The sequence below is a fragment of the Typopeltis vanoorti genome, chromosome 11, assembly GCF_054136105.1.
Source record: "Typopeltis vanoorti isolate ZY-2024b chromosome 11, IOZ_Tvanoo_1.0, whole genome shotgun sequence".
In the NCBI taxonomy this organism is placed as follows: domain Eukaryota; kingdom Metazoa; phylum Arthropoda; class Arachnida; order Uropygi; family Thelyphonidae; genus Typopeltis; species Typopeltis vanoorti.
In genome coordinates this window covers 24,106,977-24,129,034 of record NC_143559.1, presented here as the reverse complement: position 1 = coordinate 24,129,034, position 22,058 = coordinate 24,106,977, and the positions used below count along the sequence as shown (strand labels likewise).

General features: G+C 35.8%; 1 protein-coding gene across 2 annotated transcripts in view; it reads left to right on the top strand.

Annotated features, from left to right (window-relative positions):
• Window positions 1-22,058, top strand: part of LOC150101382 (alpha-(1,6)-fucosyltransferase-like) — a 49,906-nt gene that overhangs the window by 11,473 nt on the left and 16,375 nt on the right. Inside the window, exons 2-6 of one of the 2 annotated variants that reach the window (XM_090400123.1) lie at window positions 621-788; window positions 5,978-6,024; window positions 10,130-10,337; window positions 13,782-13,896; window positions 16,478-16,730. In XM_090400123.1, coding sequence (XP_090256249.1) covers window positions 621-788; window positions 5,978-6,024; window positions 10,130-10,337; window positions 13,782-13,896; window positions 16,478-16,730 — 791 coding nt within the window. The remainder of the gene's footprint in view (window positions 1-620; window positions 789-5,977; window positions 6,025-10,129; window positions 10,338-13,781; window positions 13,897-16,477; window positions 16,731-22,058) is intronic. The other variant, XM_090400125.1, reaches the window with a different exon arrangement.

Here is a 22,058-nt window from a genome sequence, read left to right as displayed (position 1 = left end):
TAATTATAATTAATTAATAATTTAATTTAATTTAAAAATTAAATTTTTTAATTTTAACCCATTAAATAGTATACCTAAATTTTTGAATTTTAAACATATTAAAGAAAACAATCACACGAAAGAATTCTCTGTGCGTATATGTAGATGTAGACAGCGAATTGCAAATTGTTATTACAATCACTGATGGATTAGAATAAACAGGCTTCCAATTCATTTTCCGCATAATTATTTTCTTCGTCAATGAATTGTGGATTTCTATTAATTTTAGTCAATGGACTCTTGTTCGATGAATGAAATATTTTGGTGAATTTTCGCCACACCCTATGAAATTCCCACTAACGCAATGTCCTTCTTCAGCATGCATATATCTTTGGTGTTCCTGTGTGGGAAGATAATTCGGTTGTCCAGATCTTAGTTCACTGTTAACAACACCTTTCACTTGCACACTGGTCTTTAAAAAGTTGAGACCATTTGAAGAGCTTTGACCATTTAGACCTGCAATGTGGTTAAACCAACTACCTACATTGGAACTTATTGACTTCGTCGCACGCACGCACGCACACACACAAAGGGCTTTTAATATTTTTACGCATTATTATTGTTTTTTTTTTAATTTTCAGAAAAAAAATGGCATACCATATGAGACAGGTGCTGTTTTTATTGGGCTCCGGTGCAATAATCTTCTGTTTAACAGCTAGTAAAATTTTCTTCAAACATGGCTTTGATGTCCAGGAAAACAACGAAACACATTTGTGGCAGAAAGTGCTACCATTCCAAAGCGAGTCACGGTAAGTTCAATTTCTATTTAAAGATTAGTAAGCAGAATTTAGTTGTTTGTATCACTGAAGCGAATAAATGCGAAAAGTAAGCTAAATGAAAGCAGTTATTGCATACTTTATCGATTTTTTATCTTAATATTTTCGAGTAAATATTATCCACAACTTGTGCAAAAAGCATTTATAAATATAAAGTGATAATCATGTCTGAATTCCCACATGTATCATGCTTTCCTCTGTACAATCAGTCCTCGACTTATGACGGAGTTCCGTTCCAACAATCCCGTCGTAATAAGTCGGAAATCACTATATCAGTGATCCTCAACCTATGTTACGCGTACCACTGGTGGTACGTGAGCCACTGGCGGGTGGTACGAAAACAGATTTGCTTACTGATACATCTAATATCTTGAATTAAATACAGTGGTACGCCACTGGAAAAGGTTGAGAACTCCTTCACCAATCCATATGAACCAACCATATGGATTATGCTAACAATTAACCTGCGAATACTAAAAAGTGTAAGATCTATTCTATTATATTTTTAACTAATTTTATTCTTTATTTATAGTGAAATAATACAACACAAAATTATCATATATAATGTACTGTAATAAATAATGAAATATGAGTGTACAGGACTTACCAGGAAAATAAACAGCTGGAAACACATCTGTTGCTTTATTAATCGGACAATTCGTTGGATGTCTCGTTCATCGGGCTAGCGATGGCTAGTTCATCAACAACAAACTCTTCAAATTCAGGAATTGCAATAAGGCATTCTGATGATGGCTCACCAGATGCCTAACTTGTGGAAGGCTCATCCTCAGAGGATGACATGACAGCAAGGAGTGAGATTTTTTAAAGATATATCCATAACGTCCAACTTAGTCTTTCTTTTCTGCATCAATTTTAGCAAGCAATTTCTACTTGCATCATTCTGTCTACTTTGCTAATCTCTGTAAACAATACTTATATTTTTACCCAAGAATTGCATCCAGAGTGTTAGATAAACTATTAACATTGATGATAGGCGATTCTGCTTATATAAAAAATAAAAGGGAACTTCCCATTAACTTCACCAACTACGAAAGTTTGGTTAGCAATGAAGATTATTTATTAATTTATGTATAGACTATACAATAGCAAATAATAAAATAGGTAGATTCATTCTTGATGTTAGAGTCTTACGAGGTTTTGAAATTGAATCAGATCATTATTTATATGGGACATCAATACGCCCCCCCCCCCCTCCAGGATGAATAAAGTACCAGTATCCATTAGAAAACACGAAATTCAGGTTCAAAGTTAGCTCATTATCTGACTCCGATAAAGGTGGGAAAAAAGGTCTTCGTAACTGGGACCAAGAAATCAGAAAAATCATAGATGAAAAAAGGAAAGCCTATAAAAATGGTTAAATATAAATAAAATAGAGGATGAAATTGAATATAAACACAAAAGAGCAATAGCAAAAAGAGAAACACGTAAAAGACATAGAGTTCATAAGCCACATGAATAATAACCTAGGAGAATTGATCAAGATCAATACCATACCTTTGGAGGACTGGCTTAAATACTCTAAGGAATTATGGACAATTCATGACAACCCACTCTCAGAACCATTATCTGCAAAGAATCCTTTATCCTTGAAGATTTAGTCAAGACGTAAACAATACAAGAACCATAGAAGCCCAGGAGAAGATAGTATCAATATGGAACTTTTCAAATTCTCTGGAGATATAACTTCAGATATAAACTACTAGAATTCATGAATAATATCCTAAATAGCCAATTACCACAAGAAAATTGGCAAAATGCCATGATCGTGCCATCCTTCAAAAAGGCAATATTAATCAAAACAACAGAGGCATTAGCCTTTTAAATGCTGGATATGAAATATATTCAAGTCTCTTAAAGACTAAGGTAACCAAATATTATGAAAATATTTTTACAGAGAAACAAAATGGTTTCTATAAAGGCAGATCCTGCACTCATGCTTTTCTAGCTCTCAAGTTTCTGATAGGAAAAAAGAAAAAAAAAAGAGAATTCAATTTAGAGACCCATATATTATTCATAGAGCCTCCGTAGCTTAGTCAGTGTAGACGAAGCCCTTTGGTCGGAAAGACCTAGGTTCGATTCCCGTCAATACCCTGAGGAACCTTTATCTGGTCTCTTTCGACTAAAGCTGAGTTAGCCGATCTTATACAGTGGTAGGTTTTTTTTCTTTCACCCGTAAACTCGGGTTTTTCGTCCCCCAGAACAGGAAAACCGGTCCCGTGAACACACACGAATCTACAGACATAGGACACTCCTTGAAGAAGGATTGACCGACCTATTCCGTAGGATTTTCGGTTTCGAATACCTGCACGATGAAGTGTGGGTCTACGCATGAGCGTAAATCGTGATGATATTATTCATTGATTATAAAAAGACTTTTGATAAAGTCAATCGTAATAAGCTACTGGAAATTTTAAGACATGGTAACATTTCTAACCAGTGAAATCAATTTTCAATATTTTTTAACAATAACCAAATTACAATAAAGATAGCCGCACAAAAATCTGAATCACAGAACATAAATGCAGGTGTCCGACAAGGATATCTATCGCTACTTCTCTTTAATATCTATAATAGCAATATTATAAGAGAGTGAAGGAAAACAACCTGTTTTGGCATTCACATAAATGATTACACCAACCTCGATATAATTTTATTCGCCGACGATCAGGTTCTAATTGAAGATAACGAAGATTCAGTACAGCCAGCAGCCTTTTCATTAAATGAAATAGCAAAAACACACACTATGGAAATCTCCACTTCCAAAACCAAAGTCATGACATTTAAAGGCCGCGACCAATTAGAAGCAAAATCTGCATCAACGATGATATTATAGAACAGGTTGATACATCCAAGCATCTAGGCTACCACTTATCCTATGAAAGAGAGAGAAAGACATGTAACATAAAATAATTAATTATACACGAATAACAAAAACTATCAATCAGATATTCAATCCAAATTTAATAAACAAGAAAACAAAAATAAGAATCCATAACTCAATAGCAAGACTTATCCTAACATATGATTCAGAAGCCTGGACCATAACTCAAGTAGACAGAAAAAGAATGATAAGCTCTGAAATGAGATTCATGCGCAAAACAGCTGGATATAATAGACTACATCGATCTTTGAGTGAGATGGAGACAACATACAGAAAGAATGAGCGCAGGAAAACTCCCCAGAGAGATAAAGATATCGACCTCTAGGGAGAAGGAAGAGAGGACGGCCTTTGAAAAGATGGACAGAGAGACCGTAACAGGCCCCTAGGCCTGTTATCCGGAAAGGAAGAAGATGGATATGTAATAGTTTTGTATATGATTAAGTTCATGTAAAAATCGAAATTTATATGAGTTAAATTAAAATACGTTAACATTTCAGAATTAATAAAATTTTATTCGACGATTTCCATTTGCGCATCAGCGGAGATTTGTAGGAGGGCTTCTTGTTAATATCCATTTTCTCTCCAGCTTCAACTTACTTAACTAACTTCTAATCCTCCTCTTTCATTCCATTTGTAATTCCATCAGCCTCTCTCACGTTACTTTCCCAAACCACAGCTCCAGCTCATCTGTTCATGAACCACAACAGATTCCCATTCATCCCTTAAATCTCTTGCCTAACCAGCACTGCTGCACACGAAAGGTGTTATAAAACACTTTGTGTGCAGAGCTGATTAAAATAATGGAGGCCTTTCTAAAGTCATGTATCAGATCATCAAAATACGTACAATAGTATTACTTGTAAATCTAGCAGTCGGAAAGTTCAGATTCCCTTCAGAATCTGTATCTAATGTAATCAGCTCTAGCTGTGCCACCTTCATGATTTCCGGATCTTGGGCCCAATAAAAATCATGAAAATATAAATTATAACAAAGAGTAATCATGACTATTTAATCACTATAAAGAATATTTTCATTTTCGAAGTTATTTTAAATCAAAAGAGCCATGAAAATGACCACCTTGCTGATACCATCTAGGACATTTCAGTATGATGCTCTCCGAATAAAAATAAAGTAACAACTGACGTGCCTTGTAGAGTGCACAGTAGTGTACTTCGTTCTGTTTTATTATGTCGGCTAGTTAATATATTTTATTTTTACAAATATAAGACTTTTGTATTTGTATTCGGTACTTTTTACGCAACTCTTGCTGCTCAAGATGTTAAAAAATGAAGGATTTTATACACAAAAAAGTATACAAAGTATACAATGACGTTTGATGTAAAGCTTTTTAACACATTTAATTTTGCTGTTATAAGCCTCTAATGAATTTAATTACAAGTCATTAAATAAATAAATTAAAATATTGATAAACTGTTAAAATATAAGATGCCATGAAAGCATGCGTCTCCAACTAACAGTTGGAGCCTTCTCTCAAAAAGTGGAGATCTTGGTAAAAGAAAAATTTTTTTCTTTTACCGAGAAGAGGGGAAAATGTCAAAGTTTCTTAAGTTGGATAAGATTAGCTAGATAAGTGGGGATGGTACTGAAATGAAACTTCAGAGTGCTGAGCATCTAACATCATTTTTTACGTGTTTTAAAATTTCATTTATTTATTATTATTAAAATAACGAATTTTCTGAGCCGGCAAAGGTTTTACAAACATTCATGACACAGTGATTGGAAACAACAACGTGTCCGTACTAAAATGAAATTGAAATCTGCATATTACTTACTTTTCTTTATTTAATCGCCACGTTATCTTTATAAACATCTCTTGAATATATTGATTCTATCTTTTTTCTATCATCAGTGCATAAAAAATAAATATAATCATTATTATTTACAAATTTAATTGACGCATTACTCTAAACAGGTAAGATATCATACATTATACTAACTAGACTTCGTAAATTGAAGTTGACACGAAAATTAAAAAAGACATTTTGACGCATGGATCTTAAAAAGGCTTTATTAAAATTTATGAAACAATTATAAAAACGGTTTCATGAAAATTTCTTAGTATTTAAAGACAGTGATTTTATTTACAATGAATAAAATTTTAAAATAAAATACATATTTATTTAGATAATTTAGAATAATTTTATTTATTTACGAACACGTCAAATTTCGATCAACTTTTGTTTACGAAGCAGGGAAAATCGCGTTTGAACTTTTACAGATGTATATTTTTCTATTACAGGTCACATGAAGAAGGCGCTATAGATGGCATGCTTCCTCCATTAACAGGTAAGATGGAGCTGATTTCGCACTAAAGATTTCATTGATTGTTGACAATCCAAATATATTCTTGATTTTTTTTTAGTGCTGTATTTTTTATGGAAGAAACATTTATGGCTAAAACATTATGATTACCTACCTAACAGCGTGTCGAGCCTCCTTTGGCCGAGATAACTGCTTGCACTAGTGTTAGAAATGACTCCAACAGACCACAGGAGAGATGGTCCAGAGATATTCTGGACCAACTAGACAGAATACCATCCCGAAAGCCAGCGACCGGCGGATGCTGCGTTCCATATGATCTCACAGATGTTCAGCGGGATTTTAATTAGGAAAATTAGGCGACCAGGGGAGCAGAAGGCATGCTTGCACAATGCGAATCTTTGCGAGTCACTGGCACGTTGCCTTGCTGGAAGAATCCAGATCCATCGGGTCACAATGTTATCCTGCAGACAATACCTGGTCCAAAATAATCTCCAAGTAAGAATTAGCAGTCAAGGTGGGTTCAATGAGGATGAAGGATCCAATGATGTCCATGAGAACAATCCCCATACTAGATAGGATCCTGGTCTGGTTCATGCTAGTTGATCGGAAATAGACTGTTGTCATAATGATTTGGCTGATGAGTGTTAAGTATCACACGTGAAGTTTCATTTCAGTAAATTTTTTTTACATACCAGAATGAAATTAAATATCTGAGCTAGATACTAGGGACATAACAGAACCGTATATATATATATATATATATATATATATATATATATAAAAGGAAATTAAATGACTATACCGAGAATGACAAATTTATTGTTAAGATACAACTAGTTTCGTTGAAATACAACTTCTTCAGGTATCATTGGTAAAGAGTAAAATAAAAATAAAAGACACATGAAAAAATCCATTAACAGATCTAGTATAAAACAAGTACATTTAAAAGGAATGCGTGCTAGAGTTCCAACTGAAGTTGATTACGTGCGTGAGCTGGTATTAGTGCGCCAGTGTTGGTCAGTGGCAATGTGCGCATCAGAAATATTATAGCTAAGGCTGTTATTAATATGAGATGAATCAAGTGATATTTCTTTAGATTCAATTATTCTTCTTTCCAGTTCATCATAGCACACATGGATATTACAGGTTTTTTGCCAATCAACGATGTGTTGGCGGCCATCATCTGCGTTGACATGGCTAGAGAGAGCGCTGGCTCTGGTTCTGTTGTAAGAAATGTCTCTTTGATGTTCCTCCATGCGTAAAAGGATGGATTTAGAAGTTTGGCCGTAATATGGCTTGCCACAATCGCACAAAATTTTATAGACTCCTGGATGCTGAGTAGGACGATGTTTCATTTTAGGTCTACTTAGTATGGAGCGAAGTTTAGGGAACGTAGTGAAGCAAGTTCTAATGTTGAATTTCTGAAGCATTTTTGCCAGTTTCGGCAAAAATGCTTCAGACTTAACTGCTCTTGAAGATTATTCTCCACCAACGAAATAAAACCTCTTGGTGGAGAAGAATCTTCAAGAGCAGTTGAGTGGTGGACAGAGAGAAATTTATTAATCATTTTAAGAGAGAATCCATTATTAATGAAAGACTTTTTAAGAAAAATTGAGTTCATATTCAATTTCTGTTTCATCTGTTAATAAAGATCTGGCACGATGTGCCAGGGTTGAAATAATACCAAACTTTTGTGGAGGGTAGTGATGGGAAGAAGCATGAAGGTATCGCTCAACTGCTCTTGAAGATTCTTCTCCACCAAGAGGTTTTATTTCGTTACCATACATCAGCTCTCTCTCCCCGAAACTGGAAAAAATGCTTCAGAAATTCAACATTAGAACTTGCTTCACTGCGTTCCCTAAACTTCGCTCCATACTAAGTGGACCTAAAATGAAACATCGTCCTACTCAGCATACAGGAGTCTATAAAATTTTGTGCGATTGTGGCAAGCCATATTACGGCCAAACTTCTAAATCCATCCTTTTACGCATGGAGGAACATCAAAGAGACATTTCTTACAATAGAACCAGAGCCAGCGCTCTCTCTAGCCACGTTCTCTTCTCCGTCAACGCAGATGATGGCCGCCAACACATCGTTGATTGGCAAAAAACCTGTAATATCCATGTGTGCTATGATGAACTGGAAAGAAGAATAATTGAATCTAAAGAAATATCACTTGATTCATCTCATATTTCTGATGCGCACATTGCCACTGTCCAATACTGGCGCACTAATACCAGCTCACGCACGTAATTAACTTCAGTTGGAACTCTAGCACGCATTCCTTTTAAATGTACTTGTTTTATACTAGATCTGTTAATGGATTTTTTCATGTGTCTGTTATTTTTATTTTACTCTTTACCAATGATACCTGAAGAAGTTGTATTTCAACGAAACTAGTTGTATCTTAACAATAAATTTGTCATTCTCGGTATAAAGTCATTTAATTTCCTTTTTTATATACAGTTCTACCGAGTAAATAATGAACATTAATATATATATATATATATATATATACTCTATAATATAAAATGATAAGGCTTTTTTTGTAACGTTTTTTGTCAAGTTATTTGAAATGTTTTGAAACTCATGGCTATCCTGAGTGTCGAGTCTTCAAAATTCGAGTCATCAGAATTCCAGGAGAACAGGCATACCAGTCCGGAACTCAGGGGGTTGGGCGCCCGGGGGGGAGGAAACCCCCCTTTCGAGTCTTTAAATTTGAGTCATCAGAATTCAAGGAGAACCGGCCTACCAGTCCAGAACTCGGGGGGGGGGCACCGTAGGCGCCAGGGGGATGCCCCCCTTTCGAGTCTTCAAAATTCGAGTCATCAGAATTCAAGGAGAACCGGCCTACCAGTCCAGAACTCGGGGGGGGGCACCGTAGGCGCCAGGGGGATGCCCCCTTTCAAGTCTTCAAAATTCGAGTCATCAGAATTCAAGGAGAACCGGCCTACTAGTCCGGAACTCGGGGGGGGGGAGCCGAACACTCGGAAGGGGGAGGTACCCCTTTCGAGTTTTCAAAATTCGAGTCAACAGAATTCAAGGAGAACCGGCCTACCAGTCCGGAACTCGGGATGGTTGGGCACCGTAGGCGCCAGGGGGAAGTCCCATTTCGAGTCTTCAAAATTCGAATCATCTGAATTCAAGGAGAACCGGCCTACCAGTACGGAACTCGGGGGTTTGGCGCCTAGAAGGGTGGGGGAACCCCCCCCCCCTTCTAGTCATCAGAATTCAAGGAGAACCGGCCTACCAGTCTGGAACTCGGTGGGGGGAGGCGCCGTAGGCGTCAGGGGGAGGATCCCCCCAATATATATATTATACTGTATATAGAAAGTTTTTTGCCTTGGTTATATACTATGTTAAAGATAACAAGCAGACCGGTTTCGACCTTTATTGAGGTCTCGTCAGTGGGAGCCAGACCCCAAAATGCCAAGGCTGAAGTAATGCAGAGCTTATAAATTTTACCTAAACATGTTTCCACAAGGTGCTTTGACGTTATTAAATAAAAAATCAAGGTAAAACACTTCCTACATCTTACTTTCTACATCCTGAGATTTTTATTTAATAAGGTCAAAGCACCTTGTGGAAACTTGTTTGTTCATCTCTAGGATGAACTACGTGTGGCTGACCTATGTGAGTCCTTCTGTTGGATGTCTGTTCATAGTTAATCCAGTTCTGGTACGCCCTTGATAGGGCGTGCCAGGAAAAAGTTTCCCAGACCATAATACCACCTTCACCAGCCTGTTGAACCCCAAATTTTTCCGAAATACTGGCACCTGCCCTCTGGGCCCCAATTATCTGCGCATGATCAAATTGGCTTACGCTGCAATGTTTTCCCATTACTGACAAACGCTTATTGATTACGTACATAAGATAGGTGTGTCCATTTATAGTAGCGGCACGTTATACTTCGTTATCGCGCCGAATATGTAAATTGGGGAGGAGTTCCTAATGCAAAGTTAACTCAGTGTATATATATATATATATATATATATGTATGCTATTCTTTCTACTATGCAACCAGTTGGAGAATGCATTAATGATGTAAATGTTTCTTAGATATGAATGTCATTAAAGAATATTATGAATACCTTGTTTGATTTTAACCATTTATTAACATTTCATAAAGATAACTTTGCTCATCACACAGCACTCAGAGACATGTCTGTGAATGAAAGTGAAATATATGAAAGGCAGAATCGCTTAAGCAAGACAGTCTACGAGACGGGATATTTTCTTCATCACTATTTTCAGAAGCTTCTTCACAGCAAGAATCTACCATCAGAGGTTCGGAAGGAAATCCGTTATTTAAGAAAACACGCTACCCAGATGCGCAGGTAAACGCCACAGCTTTTATTTTCTATCCTAATTCACATTATATATTTCCTATTTAAAAATTACCAAATTATTTAAATTGAAGAATAAATTTATAGATAAAATTTAACAAGAAAAAAAGGTGAAAATCCCAATGGGTCATTAGATCAGTCTACGGGAAATTTTTTTTTTTTTTAAAAAACGCCTGCTAGCTAACCAATTTACAATCAAATATATTATATGTTTCCTTGCAAATTAACATTTCCACAAGAACATATTGTAAATGAAGTTATTGATCTATTGGCCAATGATGACTAACACAAAAAAATTTAATTTTAATAACTGAAAATAACTTCACATAAGATGAAGGTTCAAGTAAAAGGGCATTATTGTCATGTTTAGTATTTATTTAAACGTTATTTCACGTAAAAACATAATTAAACAGATGTAGTGGGTGGCATAACTCTAATATTTCGGTTTTTCCTGTAGATAAATATTGTGGCTGCAAAATAATTGAACATCTGTTCTAAACAGACATGTTTGAAGTGTATATCTTAGTCGTCAATAACTAGATTTTCAAGTTAGCCATTACAAATAAATGTTTAACAATTCGACTTAAACATTTAAAAAATTCCATTCTGATAAATTTTTGTTCTCATTTTTCCCTTTGAGTATTTTTTCTCATCATTTCCGATATTGTTTTAGGTCAATAATAAGCCCATCAGCTTTTAAACTATGGCACCTGTGACATCCTGTTGATAGTGTGGACTTAAATGCTTGTGATAACACAAAGTACAATTTCAAATGAGCTCCATAAAATCATCAACTGAAGTGTTCAGCTAAAATAATACGATTGAAAAAGGTTAACGATATCTTAGATTCCATGTTGGTGGTTAGAAATAACATCCAAACCAACGAAGGACATGAGGCCAGTCTGTTAATCGTGTATATTCTGCAGCCAATGTGTCTTTTTTGAGGGATAAAAAAATCCAAGTTTTCCGCAGGAAAAATATTTCCTCTTCCTCATGAGACTTGCTAATTCAGTTTCAAATAAAAACCTCTTATGAAAGTTTTTCGCAGCATAGGCGGAATTCGAACCTAGTTTATGCCAAATGAAGAACAAATGTCAGAATATCCTCGCAACTGCGTTACGAAGTCACTTTCATGAGATTCATATTATTATTATTATTATTAAGAGAGACCTCCAGGGAGTCAGAGATTCATCGAGGGAGGCCACATACGACTCACACACCAGCTATCATGCTTATTCTTGAATTCATTCACACTGCTTGCACTCACAACATCCAATGGCAATCCATTCCAATCTTGCACTACCCTTTCAGAGAAAAATCTACCCCTCACACCGCTGTTGACGGCCTTCATTCTCAGCTTCCGAGGATGCCTTCTCGTCCTTTCCCTACCCTCCATAAATTGAAAAATTCCTTCAAATGAAATCCTCTATGATCCTTTCAGAAATCTGTAAGTCTCCATCATAACACACTCCTTTTCCTGTTTGCTAGTGTCTGCAGTCTGCAAATCATCAATCTGTCTCCATAATCAGTATTCCACAATCCTGATATAATTTTTAACACTCTCCTTTGTACTCTATCCAATATATCAGAATCACAGCACAAACTAGGAGACCAGACCTGCGCACAGTAGTCCAAGTGAGGTCTTATCGAGGCCTTTTAAAGAGGCAAAATAACATCCTTATCTTTACATGTGCACGTTCGTTTCAGCACATTGCAATTATCTTTTGAGTTGTATTTGAAATCTTCTACGTTGTCCCTTAACTTCAACTAACTCTCCAATAACACTTCAAAATCCTTAGCCTGATCAGTTTTCTCCTAGCATAATCCCAACAATATAATAAGACATTGGATATCTAATCATGTCAAAGTGCATGACTTTACATTTACTGATGTTGAACTGACATCCATTTTTCCATGTCCACAATTCCAGCCTATTTACATCGTTCTGCAAGTACTGCATATCAGCAGCATTCCTGATTATCCTACCTATCTTTGCATCATCACCAAATTGCTATATGTCGCCTGTCGATTCCCTCATATTGTCATTAATGTACAGATTGAATAACAGTGGGCTAAGGGTTGATCCCTGTGGTACACCACTTGTTACTTTAAGCCTTGCAGAGCCAGATCCCCAGTATACCACTCTTTTATATCTGTCAGTTAGACATCCTCTTATCCATGCTAATATTGTATAACACAAATCCATTTTCTCCAATTTATGCAACAGTCTACCATGCTGTATTCTGTCAAAAGCATTAGCAAAATCCAAAAGTGTCATGGTGTATCCATTCCCCTTGTCTAGTTCAATGGTAGCATTTTTATAGAATGTGAGCAAGTTGCTAAAACATGACCTTCCCTTAGTAAACCCATGTTGTTCATTGCAAAGTACAGATTCATTGTCAACCCATTTCTGAATGCGAGCCCTGATCAATTTTTCGAAACTCTTCACCACCACTCCTGAGATACTAATTGGTCGATAGTTGAATACATCGGTCTTTGCACCACCCTTGTGCAATGGAATTACCATACATTCCTTCCATTCTTGAGGAATCGTTTCTGTTCGGAGACTCATTAAACATCCTGCTCGAAGGAATGGCCAGTTCAGTTGAACACTCTTTTAGCACATGTGCTGATATTCCATCAGTCCCTCCTGCTGAATTCTAATTCAATTTTTGCAACAGCTCTAATATCTCAGCCTCACACACCTGCGTTTCTTCATCTAGTGAAGTAACACTGAGCTCAATGTTGCGTTCACCAGGTTGATAAATTTTAACAAAATGGGCACTCCTTAACTGAACAACCTCTTTTGCATCTGTAACCTTCACGCCATGTGGATTTAGAAGAGTAATTCTTTCATATTCATTCTTTCTTTTACTTGCAGCATATAGATAGAATTCTTGTGAGTTGTTTTTAGTCTAGCATTATTTCTCGAAAAAAAAATATATATAGATATATATATAATGATCAATATGCTATTGAAGCCTGTAGAATCTCCACTGCCTGGTGAAGGTCTTTCCGTAATACACGAGGGTTTGGTCTACTCCTATGGTGACCCAATCCATCTAGGAGAGTATATCTATACGAGTGTATCTGTATGGCTGTGTGAATTAATGAGACAATAACAAACATCCATGCCCATAGCAAAATTCGAACCCGGTCTCTGCAGTGGATTCGCTAACCACTCGGCCAACCAGGTCTGCATATCGTCATCACAGACGTTGATATTTTTGATTTTTCACGCATGAAAAAAAAAAATACAACCGATTTCACTATAATGATAATATTAAAATGATGGCACGTATACAAAAGATTTGTGATAAAAGATAAACTTGTTTCAGTTTATTCGAAGAGAAATTCAATGTACAATGTGTTAGTGCGTCCAGTTATTTAATTTTATATTCATTCATATTCCTTTTTTTTTTGTTTAATACTCAGAATAACACAAGACCAGTTACGACAGCTGCTGGAAACAGACGGTTCGGCGCAGTTACGCAGAAAATATGTCAGTGCTTTACAAGACTTAGTACGGCAGCGTCTACATCAGTTGCAAGTAAGTACTGGAAATATTCGTTCCTATCTTTATTCCATTGTGTTGAATTGCATGTTAAAAATATAAATTGAAAAAAAAAACAATTAAGTAATTAAAAAATAGCAAATCAGCTGGATGGAATAGATGGAATTCTTATCTACCCTAGATATTCTGCTAAGAAGAAAGTAGAATGTCAGATACCTTAACAGGTTTATCTGAAGAATAAGAACCTAATTAAAGAAAGAAGAAAAAAAAATATTTAAAGGTATTGCTAGACAAGCAATAACGCATATGCAGGAGAAACTACAAAAATTAAAATAAGGTGAAAACATTAAGAAAAACTCAAGGCATAACGGTTATTAAACAAAATTAATAACATACAAATCAGAGAATATTGAGAAAGCCAATGAACGATTGGTTTTGTGCAAAATCTTGTAGTACAGGAGAAAAAACACACAGAAAGAAGAGAAGGTACCACAATTTCTTTGCATAGTCAAAACAAAGGTATCGAACAAAACAATGAATATACACACAAAAAAAGTCGCTTACCAAAAACACGATGAAGCAAAGAAACGGAGTTAATTCATTGTTCTAGGAAATCGGTTTTTGTATTTTTCAAGTGAAATTAGTTTAGGTTTCGAGAGACGGAAGAGTGTCCGTACACATTTTCTGCTACACGTGCCATCATGATACAAAGGTGTTCTACTTATAATTCAGACTGATAGCCCATTAATATAGAGTCTGCCAAAAAAATGCATACACACTTTAATAGATGTCATCTGTGGACTTTCTTCGAAGTTGGATCGAATTACAGTAGCAATGTGTAATATGGTGTTCTCTCAAAAGATGTCGTTACTCACATGAATACTAGTATCAACACGTGACCGGTACGATAGTAAAAAAAATGGCCAAGGCACGATTGTCGTTCGAGGAACGCGACCATTGTGGGTGGTTTCAACACATGGTAGATGAGGATAAGGAGTTTGTGAGGAAACTGGTTTGGTCCGATGGAACACGATTTAAACTTAATGGAACAGTGAATCAGTATCATTGTGTTTACTAGGCTTAAGAAATTCCGGGCCTTCATTTGGATAAGGCAGTCAGTTTACCGGGGCTCAATGTCTGGTGTGGATTGTCATCTAGGGGTTTAATAGGACCATTCCTTTTTGAAGGTATTGTTATTACTGGTCAAGTGTACCTAGATATGCTACGCACATCCATTTTACTTTCCATTCATGCACTTCATGGGAATGATCAGTGTCTCTTCGAAGAAGACGGCGCACCACCACACTACCACCGAGACGCGAGAGTTTGCAGAGACAATGGATAGGACGAAGACGTGCAGTTGAGTTCCCTCCACGTTCTCCTGATTTAACACCCTTGGACGTCTACCTATGGGGGACTCTAAAAGATGTAGTGTATCGTAGAAAACCAGCTAAACTGGTGACCCTTCGGAAAGAAATTGAAACGGCATGCGCAGCAATCCCATTGGACACTTTGGTCAACGTTGCACGAGCAGGATTACGCTATAATAATAATAATAAAAATAATAAATGTCTGGACGCTAATGTTAACCACTTTGAGTACCTCGTGTAATGGTAGAAGTCAAAGTTAACTTGTATTCATCCCTTGAGGTCTGTATAAATTTAGTATTACAATTTTTATACAGGTCTTTCTTTTGCTGAAGTGTATACACATATTTTTTTTGACGTACACTGCATTATCCATAACTCCTAATATCGTTAGAGAAAAGTAATCACGTTCCGATGGGAATAAAATACTGTTAGCCATGCGTCACAGAAGGACATGAAAATGGGAAGATTGATTAAAAAAAAGAAAAACTGGAAATTGGCAGTTCCACTTAATCCATACAATAGATTTATAAGTAATCTTAATTAGACAGGATCGAATTGTAGGACTTTACTCTTTATTTTGGGAAGAACTTAACACAATTGATAATATCCAAATGAATGTTTTATATAACCTGGTATTTATTCTTATACGTCGATTATCACTCACGTTTTTGTTTATCGAAGAAACAGACGTTTAGGAATGATAAATGACTTTTATTTAGTGATATGTAGCCGATATTTCACCATGGTTACCAAGATATTTCCATAGACAGAAAGATGTGAGATATTGGACGTGCACGAAGGAACAACAACGAGAAGGCAAACACAACTGTGTTCAAAATGGTGAATTTTAGTCTAACCGGCGATCTCTATGGCAGTGGAGAATTTCCATTGACGTTCTAATGAAGGCCTTCCAGATTTTGGGCAGAGTTAGGGACCTGTATTTCTTTGGTGAGGAGAATTTAGTAGAGTGTGGTACATTCTGAAAAGCACTTTATTATACATATGTAAATTAGAATTTATTTCTATATTACAGAGGCTTTTTTTGTCCATTGAATCCGATGGTTTCTGTCAATGCAACTGTTAATCATTATCTGTAGGTCTGTTTGCTTCCGTTAAATAAAAACTTGAGCAATCTCTTGTCATAAAATATCCAAACAGTTTAGTCATTTTTTTAATGCAAGTATAGAAGTTATATTTTCTTGTGGTTAGTAAACTACTTCCACTCAGTATACTATTTTATTGCGCAGAACCCAAGAAACTGCAGCAGTTTTCCCAAAATGGTCTGCAATCTCACCAATCCATATGGTTTTGCATCTGGTATACATGATCTGCTTTGGTGTTTAGCCAAGGCTTACAAAGAGAGTCGCCGGTTAATTCTCGACGTTTCCCATTGGCATTTCCCTATTAGACTTTGGGAAAACGTTTTTCATCCTTTAAGCAGCAAGTGTCCCTTAACGAAAGAAGATGTACAAACAAAAAGTCCATATCCAATAATAAACGGTAAGTGGAATTAATCGTTTTGACAATTAAATTATTTCATTTTGTATTGTGCATTGACTGTTTTGCATATTTTATTTTATTAAGAGAAAGAGATAGTTATAGTGTAAAATGCTAGAGGCCAAGAAAGTGACTGATGTTTGTCTCCATCCTTTTAAACGTGATATCCTTAAAACTGCGAGTGACATCTTATGCTGCATCTTTACGTAGTGGTTGTCTGTATAATTTTATTCGCGAATAAAATTATACAGACCCAGAGAACTCATCAAATGTAGTTGAAATTCGTATAGCTCACTATTAAAAACGACTACAGAACAAGCCTGATCGCATCATCGTTCACGTATTAAGACCGGTTTCGGGTTCAGAAGGTTTCGTTCAACTTCCTTAAAGAAAGGATTGGTTTCGTTTTCCAACTGATTTACCGAATTGTCTATTTGGGAAATCTTTCTGTTTGTACGCTTTTAACATACGCTATTTAGTTGTGTTCATTTTCTTTCTTATTCACTTAATTTCTCTATTACTGGTTCTTGGTTAAATGGGTAAACTTCATTTCTTTTATGATCAAATTGATTTTATTCTTAAACTGCATTTCAGCTGTTATTATTATGCACCAAGGTTAAACTTAGCCACATAATTTATTACTTTCTCCTATACCGTATTTAATCTCTTTGTGACCATGCACGATGCGGCTGAATGATTTGAAACAATAAATAGAAACCAACAATAAATGCTAATTTCAGGTTAAGCGTCAAAGTAGACTCCTCATTGATTCACGCACTTATTCGTGCACTCAGATAATTTTCTGATACCATCGAGAAACGTGTATTCCAGAATGCTGTGTAAATCCTTGCATAATGCTATCTCTGAATCTCATTTAATGTTTGGAAATGACGACCTTTAAACGAAAATTTCAATTTCGGGAAAAGAAAATAATTGATTGGAGCCAGTGGAGCACCCAGGATTTAATGTTAGGGAGAGGCGCCCGAGTTGAACGGATAAAAATATTTTTATCCGTTCAACTAAAATTCGTAAAATTTCATTCATTAAATAAAATTCATTAGATGATTATAAAAATTTATTTAAAGAATGAAATCCAGTTTTCTTTTTACAAAGCTCTTGAATTATTTCAGTCGTGGTTACATTAATCGCTCTCTGTATATACAGCAAAGCCAGTCCATTCAATCGTGATTGTGGGTCATGGTAGATCTTAAATAGGTTTTTAAAAGGCGTAAGTTAGAAAATGACCTTTCACTGACGCATGTTACCGGAAACGTTGCAAATATTTTTGATAAGTTATAGATGTTAGGATATATCATTTTGTCACACTTCGAAACTGCATCAACGGCATTTTTGCATGAAGCTATTGCAAACGGTTTTTCAAATTTCTTATACCACAACTTGAATTTGGCGTTCAAAATTGCTGGATAAGGCAAATCACCCGCATAAAATTCACACAACTGACGAAAATCTTCCATTGCACTTGCTGTTGGAGCATCTTTTCCATTTGGTAGAAGGGAAAAAAAAATTTCAAAATGCTGCAAGTGCCGAGTGAAACGTTCCTGAAGTTGAGTCAATATTTGATCAATAAATAGAATGAAAATAGTTATCCTGAAATACTCTTCTAAACAATCGGCTGGAACATTGGACTTTAATTTGAAATTCTCATAATTCTTGACCACAGAGATTAATGAATAACTAACTCTTATTTAGAAGTATTGGTAGAGTGTTAATAAACTATTTAATCAACAACTGGTTTCGCCGGCTATTGCTGTCGGCATCTTCAGGCTATAAATAAGGTAGGCAAAGTAAATTACAAGTTACATGTTACAAGCTACATTAGAAGCTAGAATGACAATTCTAATTCAATAACAAAATAGTACTGAGCGTGAAACAATACACGTGTCGCGGATGCATGATTTACTTGTTGAGAAACATTTTATAGTTCGCGCTGAAGTTCATTTCATGTGTGTTTAGTGATCTGATTAAGGTCTTCCATATATCAGGTAGGATTAAACCTTGATTCCTATTGAGGTTTTTTGTGGAACGGGCTGTAGCTGCTTCTTTGAAGATTCTGGAACGGTAGTTTTCTTCTATATAAGGCATATAACTTTTATTCCATTCAATAATGTGGTTGGTTGTAGAGAAGTGGGAAGAAAGGCCAGATATATCTTGTCTGTTATTTCTTACATAACCGATGTGTTCCCTTTGTCTCATTTCGAAGCTTCTAGATATCTGACCAATGTAACTAAGACCACAGGAATAAGGGATGTTATAAACTTCAGCATACTTGTAGAAAGGATGGAAGTCTTTCGGTGATCTTAAATTTTTGAATAGTTTCAACTGGCTTGAAGGTCACTCTAATTTGTGTGGTTTTTGGAGGAGAGCCAGTGTTTTGGAAATGGTACCAACGAATGGAACAGTTATAGTGGTGATATATTGGGTGACATCACATTGTCTTTATGGTATATCAGAGAAGAGAATCTTGTTGACGAGTCTTCTAGGATAACCATTTAAGGATAGGTCGTTGGTTATTGTAGTCAATTCGTCTTGTAGATCATTTTGGTCCATAGTAAACTGTATAGCTCTTCTTCAGCATATGAAAAATGCTAAGTTTTTGGGAGATGTGGTGTGATGAGCTGAAATGTAGATAACATCCAGTATTTGTAGGTTTTTATAAACAGATAAGTCGACACTGTTATTTTCTTGTTTCTTTATTATGATGCCCAGGAATGGTAGTTGTTTGTCCTTTTCAAGTTCTAGTGCGAATTCGACAGTATGGTGGAACGAATTGATTTTGTTTAGGTAATCCAATAGCTCTTCCTTTTTGTGGTTCCATATGATAAAGATGTCATTTACATATCTAAACCATACTGTAGATTTTGGGTTAATCTGAGATAAGATTTTTGTTTCAAGATCTCCAATAAATAGATCAGCACAAGAGGGTGAGAGGGGACTACCCATGGCCAATCCGGTTAATTGTTTCTAAATGGTTTTCTTCCATTAAGTTAAACAGTGACTAAACAACGAAGTGATGTCTTGTGGGAACAAATTGTCTAAGATGTTGATGACTTCATCTACTGGAATGTTGGTAAACAGGGAAGTACCATCAAGGCTAACAAGTTCATCTTCAGAGATAGGGATGTTTTTTAATTTTTCAATTAAATGATGAGCGTTTTTAATATAAGTATCTGAGTTATGGATGTGTTGTTGTAGAATTTTGGCTAGATGTTTAGAGTAAATAAGTTGGAGAATTGATTCCATCTACAATGAGGCGTAATGGTGAGCCATCCTTGTTCACGTTTGGAACGCCGTACAGTCTAGAAGTTAGAAGATGTATAGATCTTAACTTTTTAATTAAATCTGTAGGCCAGTTTGTCATCCGACGTAATAGTTCGTTGGTGTCGTTATGATTTTTTAACGTTGGATCTGTATTAAGGACATTATAGACGGACGTATCTGATAACAGTACTATCTCCTTTGTCCGCTTTAAGTATGATGATGTCTTTGTTATTCTTTAAGCTGAGCAGGGTTCTTTTTTCCATAGGGGTGAAATCTTTGTGTGGAGATCTGGAAGGAGATGAGAGGGTTATGCTGCTTTTCAATCTAAGGTCATTAGCTTGTGGTAGTAATGAGATGGCTTTCTCTAAATTGCAGATGAAATCTACTTTGGGTATTACAACAGGTGTTAAGGCAAAATTGAAGCCTTTTTTGGGAATAGTGATCTCAGGTTTTGTTAGTATGTGCTTTGATTGATTAACGATCTCTTGTTATCCTGTAGAGAAGGTTTAGACTCAATATGATTAGTATACAAATAATTGAATTTCTCGGATTGCGTCTGCTTGCTATTTCTGAAGGTTTTATCATAACTTGTGTAAATGATATTATCTAGAAGTCACCAAATATCTTCGTCAACGGTACTAGAGATGTATGTAAAGAACTCATAACATTTTGAGTCTATTTGGCTTAGTGTGAATCTCGTATGACGTATTCTTTCACGTAGAAGGGAGAGTGATGTTTTATGATAAATACGTTTAGCTTGTCTAGAATTAACAAGTTGTTGAGACAATGCCTTTCTTCCCGCTTCTCTACAACCAACCACATTATTGAATGGAATAAAAGTTATATGCCTTATATAGAAGAAAACTACCGTTCTTCCATCCTCTCTCGTCTCCTTTCAGATCTCCACACACAAATTTCACCCCTATGAAAAAATAACCCTGCTCAACTTAAAGAATAACAAAAACACCATCATACTTAAAGAGGACAAAGGAAATAGTATTTTCATCTTAAACACAAAAGACTATGAAGATAAACTTAACAATCTGTTATCAGATACGTCCATCTATAATGTCCTTAATAAATATCCAACGTTAAAAAATCATAACGACACCAATGAACTATTAAGTCGGATGACAAACTGGCCTACAGATTTAATTAAAAAGTTAAGATCTATGCATCCTCTAACTCCTAGACTGTACGGCGTTCCAAAACTGCACAAGGATGGCTCACCGTTACGCCCCATTGTAGATGGAATCAATTCTCCAACTTATTCACTGTCTAAACATCTAGCCAAAATTCTACAACAACACATCCATAACTCAGATACTTATATTAAAAACTCTCAACATTTTATTGAAAAATTAAAAAACATCCCTATCTCTGAAGATGATATACTTGCTAGCCTTTATGTTACTTCCCTGTTTACTAACATTCCAGTAGTTGAAGTCATCAACATCTTAGACAATTTGTTCCCACAAGACATCACTTCGTTGTTTAGTCACTGTTTAACTTAATGGAAGAAAACCATTTAGAAACAATTAACCGGATTGGCCATGGGTAGTCCCCTCTCACCCTCTTCTGCTGACCTATTTATGAAGATCTTTGAACTACAATCTTCTCTCAGATTAATCCAAAACCTACAGCATGGTTTAGATATGTAGATGACATCTTCAATTCAACAAAATCAATTCATTCCACCATACTATCGAATTCACACTAGAACTTGAAAAGGACAAACAACTGCCATTCCTGGACATCATAATAAAGAAACAAGAAAATAACAGTGTCAACGTATCTGTTTATAAACAACCTAAAAATACTGGACGTTATCTACACTTCAGCTCATCACACCACATCTCCCAAAAATTTTAGCATTATTCATATGCTAAAGAACAGAGCTATATAGTTTACTACGGACCAAAATGTTCTACAAGAAGAATTGTCTACAATATCCAACGACATATCATTAAATGGCTACCCTAGAAGACTCGTCAACAAGATTCTCTTCTCTGATATACCACAAAGACAACGTGATGTCACCCAATATATCAC